The sequence below is a fragment of the Crinia signifera genome, chromosome 2 (genome assembly GCF_055691185.1).
Source record: "Crinia signifera chromosome 2, ASM5569118v1, whole genome shotgun sequence".
NCBI lineage: Eukaryota > Metazoa > Chordata > Amphibia > Anura > Myobatrachidae > Crinia > Crinia signifera.
The window spans coordinates 230,984,796-231,004,272 of record NC_139218.1 but is presented as its reverse complement, the minus strand read 5'-3'; the positions used below and the strand labels follow the sequence as shown (position 1 = coordinate 231,004,272).

At 40.6% G+C, this 19,477-nt stretch overlaps 1 protein-coding gene across 2 annotated transcripts in view; it reads right to left on the bottom strand.

Moving 5' to 3' along the window:
- Positions 1-2,984: 2,984 nt before the first annotated feature.
- Positions 2,985-19,477, bottom strand: part of NCK2 (NCK adaptor protein 2) — a 52,424-nt gene continuing 35,931 nt past the window's right edge. For both annotated transcript variants that reach the window (XM_083173994.1, XM_083173993.1), the window contains exons 3-4: positions 10,639-11,360; positions 2,985-4,053 (exon numbers count right to left, since the gene is read on the bottom strand). In XM_083173994.1, coding sequence (XP_083030120.1) covers positions 3,859-4,053; positions 10,639-11,360 — 917 coding nt within the window. In that variant the 3' untranslated portion in view covers positions 2,985-3,858. The remainder of the gene's footprint in view (positions 4,054-10,638; positions 11,361-19,477) is intronic.

Genomic DNA, 19,477 nt, shown 5'->3' with positions numbered 1-19,477 from the left:
ATTGAATAAGAACGAATCAGAATGTTTTGGTGAACGAGCTACAATGCTTTTGTGCTAAAATAAAAATGACCAAACAATATTTATTGGGTGTAATTTAGGACCTTATTCATATACTTTACCAGTGTCATCACTGGGACACACTGGAAACAAGCAATGGGCCATAAAGTGTTCAAATAGGACAGGCACCACCTCTGGTTCCAGTGCTGGCTGGCCACAAGATCAGTAAAGCACAGACTCAATTTAACTTCATCCAAGAGATGGGTTATATTAGAGCCTGCCCCTCATTAGTAATGGATCATTGCTATAATGATCCAGAATTGCTGAATGACAGGTGAGGCATGGATGAAGTCCATCCTGAGACTCTACCATCACTAAGGGCTAAAAAACAGTAAAAATAAAATGTAATGCATCCAATAAATTTTCCAGCCCATAGAAATTGTGTCAAATATCTATACTGTGTATTTGACATACACATTTTGTATGGGGGAAACACATACACACAGTTATAAGGGTACTTGTGTAGTTTCACGGCGCCAGCATGGTTCATGCTTCACTCGCCCACGCTGCGGGCTCGGTGGCTCACTACGCTCGCCACGCTATTTAAAATCAACTCCATGCCAACATGGATAGTGGAGGTATGAACTATCCATGTTGGCATGGAGTTAAGTGACTTTATTTTACATAGTTTGTGGCGAGCGTAGAACCATGCTGGCGCCGTGAAACTACACAAGTACCGTTATAAGTGACCCAGGATGTAGAATATACCAAACCAACACATAATATAACTCCCACCAACCACATCTGTCTACACCAATCCTAAAAATGTTTTGCACCTGAACAGATAGATGGCAAATAAGATTTTAATTTGAAACAAAAACAAACAAAACTTAAACAGCATGCACATATTTGTTATTGCTGTAGTCAAGAAAAGTAGCCCATGATGTGTGAGTACATATTAGTTGTTGCAATGACAGAATGGCAAGAAATGTATTTTCCTATCCGTGCCTGCTTTTAAATAGAGAATGCATACAGAAAAAAAAACAAAAAGAAATCAGTCCTAATTTACAAACAATATTTAAATAAATGTGCATATATAATATAGAAGGATGACTGCACAGAGAGAGAATCAGACTTTGGATGGACATGCACTAATTTGAGATTCAATAGGTCTACACAAGCAAGCATAAAAAAAACCCAGTTTATCTCAAATTATCATTTTATTTTTTCCATACTTTACCGTTCCCAATCTTAGTCCACGTAGATGGTAAAATGTGCAGAGCAATGCACCTTGCCCAATGCATGGTGGGCGAAGCATACATACATACATACACTAAATGATGTAACATGAAAAATGTAGAACAAGGTAAATACACATACAAATGTCTGATAAAAAAAAATGAAAGTTGCTTACTGAATGAAGCCAAGCAGATTAGGCAAATGGCAATGAGCAACACCACTTTGGGAGGATTCATGATTCGAGACTGGCCTTCTCAATGGAAGATCATTCCACAGTACGGTATTATATACTGTAGTAAACTGAAAACTGTCTCATCAAGCTATACTCTCTGCACTTGAAGAAAGGATGGCTTAAATTTTAAGGCAGGAGCAAGAGACACTTGACTACTTTTTAACATGTAACACAGCATTGTTAGATTTGTGTTGAGAGAGTGACATCTTACAAGACCATGTTAAAATGTGACTTTGTAGTGTAACCCAGGTATCTAATTGCATAGACATTTATGCATCTGAATACTGTACCACTAAATTGGTCTGCTATACAGATTTATTGCATATTAAAAGTGCTGCAAAAATAAAATGTATTAGAGACTATATTTTGCAATACAATATCTATTGAGCTTCAAATATCAACACTTCGTATTAATTAGATTGTACTTAATATAAAACAAGAAAATATTTTATTGTGAAACTTTCAGGAAACATTCCAGCCAAACACCATAATTATTATCTAAAATAAGCAAAAATAAAATTTAACTTTTTTGAATGTCAATATGCTTTTGTTTTTTTATCTAAATGTTCTTTAAAAAAAAAGTTTGAATGTTCTTAAAATGTTAACTTGAAAAGACAAATTTAGCTTAAGGGGGATATTCAATACCCCCCGCCATTTCAAACAGGGGAAATAGCGGCGTGCGCCTATTCAATGCTGTCTTTCCCGACAGCATTGAAGAGGCAGATCGACAGAACGTGTCCGACTTTAAGTGTTTTGCCGAGAGCAGCCAAGAATTGTCACGAGTTCATGGCTGTATCTCGACAATCCACGGCTGTTTACGTGGACACGCCCCCTTTTTTCCGATCAGCAGGTGGGACATTGAATCCCGCCTGCCAATATTCAGGTGGGCGAAATGAACATGGGCCAGGGTCACAGCTGTCGGGACGTACAGGCAGTTGTGACCCGTGGTTTAAATATAAATTATAATGGCATTTTTGGCTATCCTGACTAGGGATGTGGACACAATGCGCAAAAGCATTAACTAAATGTAGCTAAATGCCTTGAAATTATTTTTGGGGTTTCTGACACAATAATTTTTGATTATATCAGGTTGGTATCAATGATTTAGGGGGTATTTAATCTGGGATTCCGATTGCCGGAACGTCCCGACAGTTGGAATCCCAGGCTTTTTTTCTCGATTGCAACTCGACAGTTGGAATTCATGTTTTGAGTGTCGGAAAGTCCAAGAGTTGTCAAAAAATAGCAGAGAATTCCGGAAATAGCGCCCGGGATTGAATAATAATGTACAAATGTAAGTCACCAACTGTTTAGGAAATGTTGTAAATAGATTTTCTTTCTGCAGTTCATATGCAAAGATAAATTATGGAAGTTTTACCTTAAATCACTGTGGATATGGAATGATATTTAACAACCAGTGAGCCAAACCTGTAAAAGGCTATCCCAAATTGTTGGCAGAGACGAGCCAAGGAACATAAACATTTTCATCAAGTACTAAAACACTATGATCAGTTGCAGCAACCATTTCAAAAACACATTTTTATTGGTCTGTATTCGCATAAACAGTCAGTTACACATACATTTTACTTTTAGAATTAAATACTTCATTGTGTAATTATAACAGGTGTGGTGGGAGGAGGGCTAGGGAATATGTGGATGGCACATTTGGTTTACTTTTCATGTAAAACTTGAAAAAATAATTTGCTTATGAACATCCTATAATTTTACCTAATACACTATTAACCACAATCATTTACCAAAAAAGTTTCAGATGCATTGCTGCTTTACATTACTTGGTGTACTCTGCAGCGAAGTGAGTAGTTATTGTAGTGGCAGAGTACTGCACAGTGTAAGGGGTGTTTCTGTGGTTCTAGAGCCTATGATCTGTTATAATAAAACTACCTGGTAAGCAACAAGGCTACAACATTCACAGCCACAATCGATACAGCATATCTACATTATTTGCTGTAGATTCAGTGCATTTCAACTGTGTCTAATGTTTATAATAAATATTTGATTTTAACATGATAAAATAATAATTTTGGGAGTATGTTAACACTGTTTCAAGTTGCCTCCTAATCTTACTGCTAGCTGTAACTAGCTATGAACTGTAAACATGTGCAGAATAGGAGACCTTAAACCAAGGCATGACAGTGAGTGCTTACAGTGGTCACTTAAGTGAGGTTTTTAACCTGAGGGCAAGATGACTTACAAACAAAAAAGACAGAACACACACACACAAATAAAAAAGATAAAAGTACTATGTAAGAGTGTTTGTAGTATTAGAGGAGCCGGTATTGTTAAGACTGCTTCCTTTGTAATGATGGCTCTGCTCCATGACAGTAATTTTTATCGGAACTAAGGCTTGAAGTTTTGGAGGCCAGTGTCTGTTGTCACTTTAGTGCTCTGACAAGGTACAACTTGTCTCCATGTTCACTAGTGAAGATGGGTGCTTTTTTGTAATGTTCCACTAGTTCATCCATATTCTTAAATCTCCTTTGTCCAATACAATATACATTGTCCACCAGCTGCACTTTGAAGTGTTTGTTTTTCCTTGATGCCTTTAGAGATATGGATAAATCACTTGGCTGAAAAATATAAATAAACATGCATATTTATACTTTTATTATACATTTACTTTTTTATAAACATATTCAAGTAATGATTCCCCCAATCTCTCTTGAAGAGCATTAGACTATAGGGTAACAATGCCTTGGCGGATTTACCCTTGTTTTCTTATCTTTTTTCTTTTACAGACAAGGTGAGGGAGGATGGAGTATACGGAGGCAGGTTTATAACTGTCTCATGAGCTTCTGAGTTGAGATCATGTAATAGGGTGCGATTTTTAGACATGTGCAATTTTTTGGCAAAATCTCACAAAAAAACTAAAATCGGACTTCGAATATCGCATCCAGAGATATCCATCCATCCATTTTATATCTGTAGCAAATCAAGGGTCTGGCACTTCCAATGAAATAAGATCAGTAGCGTTTGTTGCCCTTACAGAAAATTCAATAGGCAGACGAGGGTGTGCACGCGAACATAAATAACGACATTAGGCTGGATATATAGGCTATACATCCAGCCTAATGTCGGAATTATTTTATCCATAAAGACCGTGTACAAAACCTAACATTTCAGGGTCAACACTACCCCTTTATCAAGGTGCAGCATTGTTAATAAAGGGGTACGTTTGACCCTGAAACGTTGCGAGTGCCACTTCTCTCCTGGACTAGTATATACATAATGTTCTATAGGGCACCGGAGCAAGCATTACAGTACAGACGAGTGCCAATCTGCCCACACACCACTATATATATATATATATATATATATATATATATATATATATATATATATATATATATATATATATATATATATATATATATATATATATATATATATATATATATATAATAGGAGAAGACTGCGTCACTCGGGACTGGTTCAATAACAAACAACTCATAGCCAGACAATGGTTAAGTTGACGTTTCAGCCCTCAGCTTAAAAGCCTGAGGGCTGAAACGTCAACTTAACCATTGTCTGGCTATGAGTTGTTTGTTATTGAACCAGTCCCGAGTGACGCAGTCTTCTCCTATTATCTACATGGGACAGCATTGCCTGTACTTATACTGAAGGCACCGGGCAAAAAGTTTCCTTCTGGAGTTGAGTGCCAGCGTTTTTGCACAATTATATCGTACAGATGGCTAGATCTACTAAGCTTGAAAAGTGATAAAATGGAGAGTGATAAACCACCAATCAGCTCTTACCTGCCATGTCACAGGCTGTGTTTAAAAAATGACAGGTAGGAGCTGATTGGTTGGTGGCTTATCACTCTCCATTTTATCGCTTTTCTGGGCTTACTGGCCTACAGGCTCTATTTATAGCAGTTCATTCAGCTGGTCATTCAACTTATACTGTATAGATTGTATATATAGAGGCTCTGTGCAAGACAGTGGTATGTCCAAGTAGTTTGCGTGTAATGAAATCTGTTGGTCCTGGCCTCATTAGGGGCCAGATGTAGTAATCTTTGAAAAGTGATAAAATGGAGAGTGTGATATACAGTACGTCCAACCAATCAGCTTCTGTCATTTTTCAAACACACTGTGACATGGCAGTTAGTGGCTGATTGGCTGGTGGTTTATCACTCTCCATGATATCACTTTTCAAGCATAGTACATCTGGTCCCAGGTGGGACAAACTTACGTATAGCATTGCAGTATGCTGGTATCCGTATCAGTGCTGATTTACCTGGATGTTTGCCATGGTGCGTATACATCGCAACAAACCTAGGAGTGGCTACATGTGCAGAGGCGTACCTAGATAATCGTGGGCCCCATAGCAAAAGTTTGTAAGGGCCCCCTCTTTAGCAACTGATGGTGATAAATGTGTGTAAAACATATACTTAGACAGCAAAGATGGGCCCCCTTCAGCTCTGGGCCCCATAGCAGCTGCACCCCTTGCACCTATGGTAGTTACGCCCTTGTACATGTGTATATAAAGCAGCATGCTGTAGTGTGATCAAGATTCAGTATGAAGCAAGCATTTGAATTGTAGCCAGGTCCCATAGAAGTCTATGGGGGGTATTCAATCCTGTCCGAATTTCCTGGCCTGGTGAAAAAGATCAGCAATAAATCGCTGATCGGTATTCAATCATCGGCATTTCTGTCCATTTTTGAGTCCAGTTTCACAGATGCCAGATCACATTTTTTAGCGAATCAGGATTGGCGATCCATGTGTTTTTTTGGCGTAAAATCAGCACTGGGATTTAATAGTGCAAGTTACTCTGACTTACTCATTTAACAACCAATCTCTGATACAACCACTTATTACTTTAAATGATCAACGCCCAGGTATTCTCCGCCATACAGTTACCATCTCCCCTGAAATCTCTTACATTTAACACCACTATTATTACTTCCAGTTATAACCTCTTCCTTTGAAATATTTTAAAGATATGCCCTTCTTATTGCACAGACACAACCACCTCCTATCTTGCATTAATCTCTCTAATTTATTACTATAATTTATACACAATGTTGTGGAAAGACTAGTCTTTTATTGTACCAATCTGCAAACCTCTACACTGGCTCTTCACAGCCTCAAGAATCCATGTAAAATACTAACAATTCACCTGCAAAGCCCTCAACCACAGCTCTTAATACAAAATTCCCCTTTTTAGAGCTTACTACAATGCAATGTGCTGTACATTTGCACATCTGTGTGAGAGTAGAGGTCTGCAGTGTGGTATAATATAAGAAATACTAGTCTTTCCACGGAATCGGTACATCTCTCAGAACAGACTTAGGTCTACAGTCATTAGGTTGACTGGCCCCAAGGTCGACAGGGTTAAATGTCGACATGGGTCAAGGTCGACATGACCCAAGGTGGACATGGGTTTAGATCGACAGTCATTAGGTCGACATGAGTTTTTCACTGTTTTTTTGACCCGAATGTCGACAGTCGACATGGACACAGTTGGAGTTGAACCGCAGCCCCTCGCATTGCTTGCTTTGCTCGTGATGCCCTAGTGGATGGCAGGGCATGAAATACCGCCTGTAGGCACGTCGGCTCTAAAAACAGTGAAAAACTCATGTCGACCTAAACCCATGTCGACCTTTAACCCTGTCGACCTTGGAGCCAGTCGACCTTCCGGGGTCACCCTAATGACTGTCGACCTAAGTGTGGTCTGACAGATGACTGTTTCCCCTTTCCACAAAATTTACCTAAAAAATACGGAATGTGGTCATATTCCTTGATAGTAGTTCTAAAAGCAACTGGTACTAATGATTCATTATTGATTCAAAAGAATTCAGTAGAAAGATCAGCTCTTTACTGATATCTAGGTTTGTCAGCATGTCAAACTAAAGTTAGGTTTAAATAGACACCCTCTGAAGGCATCTGCAGCACAATTCCCCTCAACAAATTTGTGTTACAACTTGATATAGAGGCACTTTCACACAGCCTACCGACAGCATCCAGCTGCTGTGATACTATAAATCCTACAGTTCGGCCATGTCTTAACCTTTTAGGTACTTGTGTAATATCTGGGTGCCCGATTTTTTGATTGCATGCCTTAACTTAAGGCATGCAATCAGATGCGATGGACCCGATTTTTTCATCGGGTTGGAAAAATCGGGTCGATCGCATCGCATGCAACCAAATCAAATGTGATGCGATGGACCCGATTTTTACATTGGATCCAATGTTAAATGGTCCCTGAGACCCGATTTTACATTGGGTCCAATGTTAAATGCCCCCCAGACCCCATTTTTAATTGTATACCCACCCTTTTCATACCCCCACTATCCACGTTGGCATGGAGTTGATTTTATATAGTGTGGCGAGCGCAGCCAGTGTGAAGCGTGGCGAGCGCAGCGTGCCCCACGAGGGGATGCGGATTACTTAACATGTATTCCGCGCCCGCTCGCCACGCTTCGGGCTCGTTGGCTTGCTGCGCTCGCCATACTATATAAAATCCAACGTGGATAGTGGGCTTATGAAAAGGGTGGGTATACAATTAAAAATGGGGTCTGGGGGCATTTAACCCCTTCCGTGGCAGTCCCGGAAAATTTCCGGCCATGCCACAAATCTACAGGTGTGCGCCAGTGGTGCCTGCAGGTGTGCACCACTAGCGCATCACCTCAGCAGCAACCCTCACTAGGCCGCTCCGAGTCCCTCCCCACCTCCAGTGTCCAGTGTTGTGCCCCCCCCCCCATACCTTCGCTCCGGCGATCGTTCGCCGGAGCTCCCCTGCCGCCGCCATTACTGTGGGAGAGATGGCGGCAGGCTCGGGGATGTTCGGCACAGCTCGGGGGACTCAGATCGCTCGGGTGTTTAGGCGTCTGAGTCCTCCCGAGCCTAGCCGAGCCTGCCTGCTAGTGTGCTGCTATGACTGACAGCGGCCGCAGCAGCAGGGGAGCTCCGCTGTAGATCACTGGAGCGGAGGGGCGGGGGGGGGGGGGGGTCACAGGAGGGAAGGGGAGCACTAGGACTCCTCTAACCCATCAGTGGATGGTTTTTCTGGGACAGGAAAAACCTGTCCTATTTAGGTACTCCTGCCCCAGAAAAACCCACCACTGAAGGGGTTAACATTGGATCCTATGTAAAAATCGGGTCCATCGCATCGCATGCGATGGACCCGATTTTTCCGACCAGATGAAAAAAAACGGGCGCCCAGATATTACACAAGTACCACCCTTTATTTTCAAGTGAATTTGTCAAAATAGGTGTGAGAATTGCCAAGCGAACATTTTTATTCATCATAATATTTAATTTACCTTATACAGGAAATATAATCATTTTTACAAAACATTTTTTATTTAAATTTATATAATTAATGTGAGAGCCACTGGCATTTTTAGTGGATATTTTGCACCGCTCTCAAAGAGATGTTGGCACTCAAAGGATTAACAGTGAAACAGGGGGGTAGATTTATTAAGCTTGGTGAAGTGATAAAGGGCCTTATTCTGGTTGGTGCAGTAATATCCGCGTGCGTTCGTGCCGCCGATGTTTTGTCTCTGCGCATGTGCGAGCGGGGCGTACGGCCAAATCCCGCATGAAATGTGAACACTCCGAACAGGGGGTGGAGAGGGGCGTGAAGGGCTATTTGGGCTCATTACCATATGCATACGCCCCGCGTTTCATGGGCGTTCCCATGCAAACGCTGGGCGTACGTATGGTAATGCAGTCGTGACGCACGTGTAGGGGGCGGACATATGACATCGCCGGATGTCAGCTGCCTGCCCAGATCCCTGCTTTTGCACGGAAAAATGTCCGTGTGGTCTGAGGTTGCGGGAGCTGGTGGACCACTCGGTCCTGCATTCGATGGTCTGCGACCATCGAATGATGGGGGAGGTTCCCTGAGATGGAGGAGGCGTATTCCATGAAAAATACACGTGCGGTCCGTTCGGCTAGCTTTTTACCGCGTACGGACGGAGTTGGCGATCCGTATGGAAGGCGGGGTTTCGCACGCACGGCTGGCCGCATATTCGGATCCGGCCGCACCGATCAGAATAAGGCCCAAAGTGTCTGTTTTTTTTATCATCGGCCAATCAGTTCCTACCTGTCATTTTTCAAACCAAGCCTGTAACTTCACAGATAGGAGCTGATTGGCCGGTGATAAAAACCAGACACTATCACTTCACCAAGCTTAATAAATCTGCCCCAGGGTTCCAAAGCAGTTGGAGTGCCACAGTTGTCTACACTTGGCATACAGGAGGAAAAGCTCACGTAATTTACTTCTCATTTTTAAATAAGATTAGGAATTAGGACATTTGTTGCAAAAAACAAAAAAACACAATCTAGCAGTTCAATTTGTCTGAGATTTCACATAAGGAAAACTTATTACTAGCAAACACTTTACCAGGAAATTAATCTTTTAGAACAGCGGTCCTATTGTGGTATGCAAAAAATATCCTGCAATAGGGCAGACTGATTATTTAGCTAATAATAAGAAACATATGGAAAGCAATATCCTAGAGAGGTCCCCATCTATATGCTTCTCAGTAGTGTACTAACAACATGCAGGAAACTACAGTGACCTGATCGGTGTTTCCTGCATAAACCAGATTATCTAGATTTATTGAAATCCAGATAAATGTATAACACCATGCCCCTCCTTATGCCAGAAAATGTGACTGACTATAGCCTATGATATAGCATGTCCACATACAGTAGGTTTTAACAGTCTTAATCAGAAAGTTAAGAAAAGTAAAATAAAAGGAAAATGTGAAAAAAATTAAAGTATATCCCAGAAATTGATAGAATATAACATAGCTTTAAAAAAATCCTTAAAATGGATATGTGAACTCTTTAGTATTAATATATACTTTTACACCTAAACATTTAACTAATAATAAATATATTCATTACTGATATTATACTTTGCAAATGTTGTGCGTATAAATAACGTAAATGGCCTGCCATGCCTTTCAGGCGGAAATCGAGAACCACTGTTCTATAATAAACAGTCGTCAGCATCTAAGGAAACATCCGGAATCTAGAATGAGTGGATTCAAACAAGGACATCACTTGCACAGTATGCATACACATTAATGTACAGTACTGCAAAACATGGAGTACCATTCAATCCAGTTAAATAAATTATTACTTAGTGGTTAGTATTTAAAAAGACGGTGTAATGTATAAATAATTGAAATGTTTCTTACTGAAGACTCGCTATCGCGAATGATAAAGTCTCCCTCCATTCCTCTTTCATTTAGGGCACACTCTGCTTGATGTCTTGTAATTCCACCATAGTACCATCCTTTGCCAGCAAAACGACCTATGCAAGCAGGACCAGTATAACTTATTTGATGAACATGAGAACTATTTAAAGAAGGACCATCTGTTAAAATGACAACATAGTTTTTGGGAACAAGACCAATTTGCCCACTGGCATTTTTACATTTCCACCATTCTGGGTCGTTCTCCGGCTTCTCAATGACCTCCATGATTTCTCCTTTCTCAAAGTTCAGCTCTTCTTCAGTTACAGAACTAAATGGGTACAGGGTCTGAACAACATGGAGAATTTTAAAGTTCTGACCATTGCTTATAGATGCTCCTTTCCTCAAACTGAGAAAACTGGGGGAATCTGCTGTGGCTTCATCAACTTCTTCCACTACATAGTTTGATGGAAACCACCCAACCTGTCCATTATATGTTCCGCGCCACCAGCCATCACTACATTTTTCCATAACAATGACTCGTGAGCCTTTCACAAGGGAAAGCTCATCATCTCTTTCAGCCGTATAGGCAAATTTTACATATGCAGGTATGTTTAAGTCATAGATTCGGTCAGTGTTGGTACCATTAGACTGATATTCTGAATCAGTGCTGGGAGTTGGGGAGGCATCCCGAGTGCTAGTCTTCCTTTTTGTTTTACCCAGACCTGTAAAAAAATAAAATAAAAGAATACATTTACTTTTAGTGCATCTTTATGCAGTATTCAGCAAAATGTTTGTAATGCAATAAAATAATATGAAGTACCTTGCTCCTTTTTGATACCTACAGCAGTTAATTCACAGTTGCAGTTAAACTGCTAAGACTAGTTGCATTTTCTTGAGAGAGTATTATCATTTATTTATTTATTTATTTACAGTTTCTTATATAGCGCAGCAGATTCCGTTGCGCTTTACAATAGTACCACCATTGTATTACTGAGATTCATGTTGTGTGTCATATCTCATATGTCTAATTTTTACAAATTTTTCACCTTCAATACATAGCAATAAATAGTAAAATATATGCTACAGTTTAATATTACTTAATGAATAAACACAGTAGTGTATGCAAAATTGTATATTACAGTGTACTACCTACAGTATAAGCAAAACAGGTATCAGCTATGTTTTGAACAAGTATTAATAGTAAGTGCAGTATGAATAAAACTCAGTCACTACAAGTACTTCCTGCAACATGACAGTAACTCTAACCCTCCCACATCCCAACTCCTGCTACAACCTACCATATAAAGTAGCTCCACAGCAAACTCCTATTATAACCTACTGTAAAACTTCCACATCCCAATTCCTATTACCGTACAACGTACTCTAAACCTTTGGCATTCCAACTCTAAAGCTGTGTACACATGTAGCAATATGATCGCTGGCAATATATTGCTACCAATATATTGCTCAACAATCATATTGCTCAGTGTCCCAGGAGAAGAAGCAGGGGAAGTCGCTGGTCGGAGGAGCATGCTCCTCCGACCAGCGACCATTAGGGGGCTGAAAACGGGAGTGTGCGCACCCGGCGATTTATCGCTAGTGCACACTCCAATCGCTGGCAATATGGTCGCTCAGCGACCATATTGGCAGCAATTTTTGCCCGTGTGTACACAGCTTATAGCTTCCACATCCAAACTCCTACTACAACCTAACCCACAGTCCATCTCTAGTCCAGTGCATCCAGCTTGGGCTGTATGGGAAACCGGGACCCGTTTCAGAAGTTGGAGAATATTGACACATAATGCTTTATATAAAGGTCCCCCATTAGATCTGTTTCTAATGTTACTTGAGTTGGTGCTATGTAAAAACTATTTTTTTCACGATGGTAGTTATTTCCTCCAATGCGAGGGGTGTGCGATGGGGTCGGCCGTGGCCCCATCGTACGCCAATTCATTCATGTTCATGATCGAACAAGATGTGTTTTTCAGTTCAAGTGCGATATCCAATAACATTGTAGCATTTTTTCGGTACATAGACGATCTGTTTATTGTCTAGAGGGGGTCTGCAGCAGAATTCAGCTCTCTCATTAACACTCACAATGCTTTAGAGAACGAAGGAAATACTCGCACAAGGCGAGTTTAGGCATCGCTTAAGTCAATGAAATCGAAACAAAATTTGTTTATAAAGGTATAAATCTTTTTACTGGTTAAAAAAACATGTATACACAATAATAGTACAATTTATAAACATAAAACTGTAATATAACTGAATAAAATTGAGAAGGTGGGGAATAAAAGTAAACTGGAATTAATGTAAATAAAGTTAATAAAGAAATATCCCGCCTCAAAGGACTGGTATTTGTGGGAAAATAGTGTGATCACTTGATTTGTGGAAAAACAGGTAAGTGCACTTTACCAATTGGAAGTTCTGGATCTTTGTAGAACAAATGGTGGTGGGAGCTGGATAAGTCCTCACAATAAATACGGCTGCTTGTCGTGCCGTTGGAGGGGTCAGGGATCGCTGGATGGAATCAGTCCTCTGTGGTGAGGTGTGAGACAGGTGGATAAACGTCTCCAACACCGGAGGGATGTAACTGTGGCGATGTGACCAATGGAGTTCCAGCAATGTTGGAGTATGGCTTCCGTGACCCAGGGATGGCCTCACCGGTGTGGATGTTGGTAACCAGTGGTGTCTGGGAGCATGGTGTCCGCCTTGTAGTATATTATCCAGATAAATAGCTGTAGATGGATGTCCACAATGGGGTAGATCTCACAGTAGGGTCCTGAGGCTGGGATAGGGCTAGAAGATCACCTAACGCGTTTCACTGCGTCCTGCAGCTTTATCAAAGGTGTGGGGGACTGTGTACCTGGTTCAGGTATATATACCTTCCTTAATGAGCAAGTTAGTGCACCTGTGAGGTGCAGTTTAACAATGCAAACACAATAAATAAATGAAACATCAATATGAAATATAGGTAGGCAGACATATGTCAAATAAAGTACCATAAATACTTAATGCACAATCAAAAATAATGTAGCAACTCACTTAAAAAGTCGTTTTTGCTATAATGAGCTACGGTCACGTGACTTGAAAGGGTCACGTGATCGGAACATAAACATGGCACATAGAGGAGTATTACATCAAAGCCTTACACTCATTTATACATCTCTCTACTCTCTCATTAGCGCTTATAGAGATATACAGTGTTGGACACCTGAATAAATATATTTATAAACGTTCGGCTTTGATGTAATACTCCTCTATGTGCCATGTTTATGTTCCGATCACGTGACCCTTTCAAGTCACGTGACCGTAGCTCATTATAGCAAAAACGACTTTTGGTACTTATGAGTTATCTGGGCGCCCGATTTTTTGATTGTATGCCTTAAGTTAAGGCATACAATCAGATGCGATGCGATGCGATATCGCATCGCATGCGACCATCAGATGCGATGACCCGATTTTTCCATAGGAATCAATGTTAAAATGGACTGAGTCCATTTTAACATGGAATTCAATGGGAAAAAGGGGTCCTTTTCATACCCCTACTATCCAAGTGGGCATGGAGTTGGATATAAACCTGTGGCGAGCGTAGCGAGCCACCGAGCCCGAAGCGTGGCGAGCCCCGCGAGGGGACGGTATTCTGTGTCCCCTCGCGGGGCTCGCTACGCTCACCACGCTTCGGGCTCGGTGGCTCGCTACGCTCGCCACAGGTTTATATCCAACTCCATGCCTACTTGGATAGTAGGGGTATGAAAAGGACCCCTTTTTCCCATTGAATTCCATGTTAAAATGGACTCAGTCCATTTTAACATTGATTCCTATGGAAAAATCGGGTCATCGCATCGCATCCGATGGTCGCATGCGATGCGATGCGATGTGCCCGATCCGACCCGATTTAGAAATCGGGCGCCCAGATAACTCACAAGTACCCGACTTTTTAAGTGAGTTGCTACATTATTTTTGATTGTGCATTAAGTATTTATGGTACTTTATTTGACATATGTCTGCCTACCTATATTTCATATTGATGTTTCATTTATTTATTGTGTTTGCATTGTTAAACTGCACCTCACAGGTGCACTAACTTGCTCATTAAGGAAGGTATATATACCTGAACCAGGTACACAGTCCCCCACACCTTTGATAAAGCTGCAGGACGCAGTGAAACGCGTTAGGTGATCTTCTAGCCCTATCCCAGCCTCAGGACCCTACTGTGAGATCTACCCCATTGTGGACATCCATCTACAGCTATTTATCTGGATAATATACTACAAGGCGGACACCATGCTCCCAGACACCACTGGTTACCAACATCCACACCGGTGAGGCCATCCCTGGGTCACGGAAGCCATACTCCAACATTGCTGGAACTCCATTGGTCACATCGCCACAGTTACATCCCTCCGGTGTTGGAGACGTTTATCCACCTGTCTCACACCTCACCACAGAGGACTGATTCCATCCAGCGATCCCTGACCCCTCCAACGGCACGACAAGCAGCCGTATTTATTGTGAGGACTTATCCAGCTCCCACCACCATTTGTTCTACAAAGATCCAGAACTTCCAATTGGTAAAGTGCACTTACCTGTTTTTCCACAAATCAAGTGATCACACTATTTGCCCACAAATACAAGTCCTTTGAGGCGGGATATTTCTTTATTAACTTTATTTACATTAATTCCAGTTTACTTTTATTCCCCACCTTCTCAATTTTATTCAGTTATATTACAGTTTTATGTTTATAAATTGTACTATTATTGTGTATACATGTTTTTTTAACCAGTAAAAAGATTTATACCTTTATAAACAAATTTTGTTTCCATTTCATTGACTTAAGCGCTGCCTAAACTCGCCTTGTGCGAGTATTTCCTTCCTTTTTGTACCATTGAGGAGTGACTACCCTCACACCCAGGCAGCAGCTTACATTGTAGGATCAGCTCACTGTCAAAGCGCCTGAATATTCCTAGTGAATATTTCCTTATGCTTTAGAGAACCCGGTGAAATTCACCTTTAACATCGATACTGATCAAGTGAATTTCTTAGATGTAACCATTAAAAAAGTTGATAGACATCTTGAAACTACGCTGTTTTGTAAAGACACTGATAGGAATAACCTGTTGCTGGCCTCCAGTGCACATCCCGAGCCTTTAAAGAAAGCCCTGCCCCGCTCCCAGTTTCTACGAGCATTATGTTTATCAACTGACAGAAGCGAGGGCATCAGATAATTAGATCTGATGTATGATAAGTTTCTGGCCAGAGGTTATGAAAAAGCAACACTTGATACTGTCAAGGATAAAATCCTTAGAATCCCTGTCCATCAAATTCATCTTAGCACTGCCTCCGGGAACAAAACAAACAGACATGTATGGGTTAACAAATTCAATCATTTGTCCTCCATGGCTGCAAAAAAAGCCAAGGAATTGTGGGCAGTAATTACCACCGATAATGATTTGAGAATTTTAAAAAATACATTGATTATGCCATGCTATCAACGGGGTGGGAACATCAAAGATTTGGTTGTTAAGAATGACATCTCTAGACTAAAAGCCCCTGTACCATCTTATTTTCTAAGAAAACAGCATTTGGGTTGTTTCAAATGCCCTAATTGCACTACGTGTAGTTTTTTACAGACAGGGGCCACATTTAATCACCCTTTTTCAGGGAAAAAGTTTAAGATACAACATTTGACTTGTTCAACCAAATTCGTTGTATATGCTATAACCTGTCCCTGTTCTCTTATTTACGTAGGTAAAACTGACTGTACCTTTAAAGAGCGCATGAATCAACATCGCAGCGCCATCAGAGCAGCGATCCAGTCGGGGTACAGTGAACAGCCTGTTGCTAGGCATTTTGCCTTAGCTAAACACAGCCTATCGCAACTGAGGTATCGTATCATCGATCACGTCCCCCCACTAGTTCGGGGCGGTGATAGGTAAAAAATGCTACTGAGACTGGAATCCCGCTGGATCACTAGGCTCGACACTCTTGCACCTAAAGGTTTAAATGAGACACTCGGCCTACAGTGTTACTTGTGAATAACCGTATATTTTTTCCATATACTCTCTGCTGTTTATCCTGTATGTTGATGCTGCTTACATGATAAAGTGTCATTAAATTAATAAAACTGAAACATAAGTTTGCTACGACATGTAACTAGTTAATATCATCTGCCCTGCAGGTTAACATTTGTATCACTGTTGATCACTGTGATTTTTAACTTTGTCTCTGATGTAATTTGTTACATTAAGTATTTTTGTTCTAGTGTTGTATCTTTTGTGTATTTTTTTGTGTATTGTTTTATTTATGTGTTTTAACTGGCTTTTTTGATTGACATCGCCCCCAACGGACTTATCCGGATGTGGGAGGTGATTTGTTAATTGGTTTTGTCTGTGTTTGCTATATAATGAGCATGCTGTGCATTTGTTCTATGTGGCTTGACAAAAACTCCAAATAAAGGAGTTGAAATGTTGCTGAAAGACCATGGTTGCAGTCTTGTTTATTTAAACTTTTCTTCCAGACCGGAGTGACGCTGTCTCTGTGTATATATACACACACACACACACACACACACACACACATATACACACACACACGCAGTGTCCGTTTGTGTGTCTCCGAAACACTGCCATCTGTTGGCAGCGAGTGAAACTTCGTCTCTTTCTCTTTTACATGCATAAAAGACAATCTTTCGAAGCATTTGCTTACAACGGGCTTACTAGTTTATAATATTTACACATTACCTTCAAAAGAGGACAGGATTCATAGATGGGTGCAGTTCATACAGCAGCTGCATCTTTTGACACAGCTGCTGTATGAAAATATGCAATAGCTGCAGAGGACTATTATTTAAATAGATGCCTCCTGCTGGCTTTTGTGACATAATTATCAGCCCTCTAAATTACCTTCAAGTTACTCAAGATGGCCAGGGAATTCGAGCTGCTCGGGACAGTGAATCTACAACAGAAAAAGCAGACCTGGGCCTCAGCAAGTCCCAGTTTTAAAAAATGGTCTCCATCACCGGCCCCTCAAATGGCTGCAGTATGTCAATTGTGCTGCAGCTTAGGGGGCAATGCGTGCTATGACCCGGGACTTGTTCTGCATATGCGGAGTATAACAAACATTGGAGATGTAAGCTTACTGGGTGATAACTTCTAAAAAGGATCCTGCCCACCAAGGAAGCCAACAGAGCATTTCTACTGCCTACTTTCAGTGGGTGATTACATACACAACAAGAAGTAACATTAAAGAAGAGGTGAATAATAAGTACTACTAAGAACCCAAATAATTGTCTTGCGTCATGAGCAAAAATCCGTATACCGGCACACAGCGGTTTGACGCTTTAGAAATGCGATATTAAAGACTAAAAAAAAAAAACCATACAAAACATAACATCTTAGCCAAGAATAACATTTAAAGTGGTTCTATATAATCCTAGCTGTTACTACACATCTTAATTATAATTTCACTCTGCATCCTGGTCGGTGGGTAAAAGCCAATTGTGCATGAAATGTATGCGACAGAAAACAAAATAAAGTTTGGTACATAAAATAGAAATCGCAAAATTCATGAGGCTTGCGACTTCCCTGATGTCTTACCTGCACCACTAAATACATATACAAAAAAAAAATACATACATACAAGATTACGTTTATCATATAGATTTAACACGTTGTCCTCACATAAACCACATGAAGATTTGAGCTTTACTTGTTTTTTGGGGGGGTAAACTTTAGTAACACTCTTTACCTATGTACATTTTTCTGAATACATATATATTACATTCGTTAGGTTTAAAATTGTTATGGTATTAATGCAGGGGGGGGGGGATTTACACTTTTTTACAACATTTAAGTTTTTCACAAAGCTGCTATTTCCTCATACTCTGTTGATATAGGCTATTGAACTATTTATGCTTTGCTATGGATGTGCGCTCGGTTTACTTTTGCTGCATTTGTGCCAAAGAGACCCTTCCGTGTGGCCCTTTCTACCCGAAAATGCATCTCTGTTGCAATGTTATGCAACAGGGACACGCCAAGAGTCTGACTGTGCTGATTAATATGATGTGTAACACTTCTATGTATGTGTGACTGAGGGGCAGATGTATTATTAAGCCTTGTGAAATGAGAAAGTGGAAAGTGAGAACGCACCAGCCAATCAGCTCTTAACTATCAAGTTACAGGCTGGATTTAAAAAAAAAGGACAGAAGCTGACTGGTTGCTGCGTTATTCCCGGCCACTTTATTAATTCAACAGGCTTAAAACATCTGCCCTGGAGTCTCAGGGGTAAATTTACTAAAGATTCTAAAAATTAAATGAGGGGATGTTCCTCGGCACATCCAATCAGATTCTGTCTATAACTTTCTATGCGATAGAGAAATTCTAGACAGAGTCTGATTTATATCTATGGGCAACATCACCTCTTTTCATTTTTAGAAGCTTTAGTAAATTTATCCTCTGAACATGCATACAAAAAGTGCTGCAATGCAGAGACCATGGCTTTTATTGTGCTTAGTATACAGAACCTGTCGTACACCGCTATACAAGTGTCACATTTCAAATTACCTGCACATGTCTAAAGGTGCCCATACACTAGTAAGATTTATCTTCAGATCTGGCTGGTTAGAACAAAAACATGGTTATGGATGAGTGACAGTTTTCCAGCATTTCCAAGCAAATGGTCAACTGTCATAACCATGTTTTTGTTCCAAACAGACAGATCTGCAGATAAATCTGCGTGTATGGCCACCTTTAGTCACAACACATTGTGACTTATGCTGGGTACACACCAGGACGACATGGGTCCGATCCCATCAATCTAGATCCAATTCCGACCAAT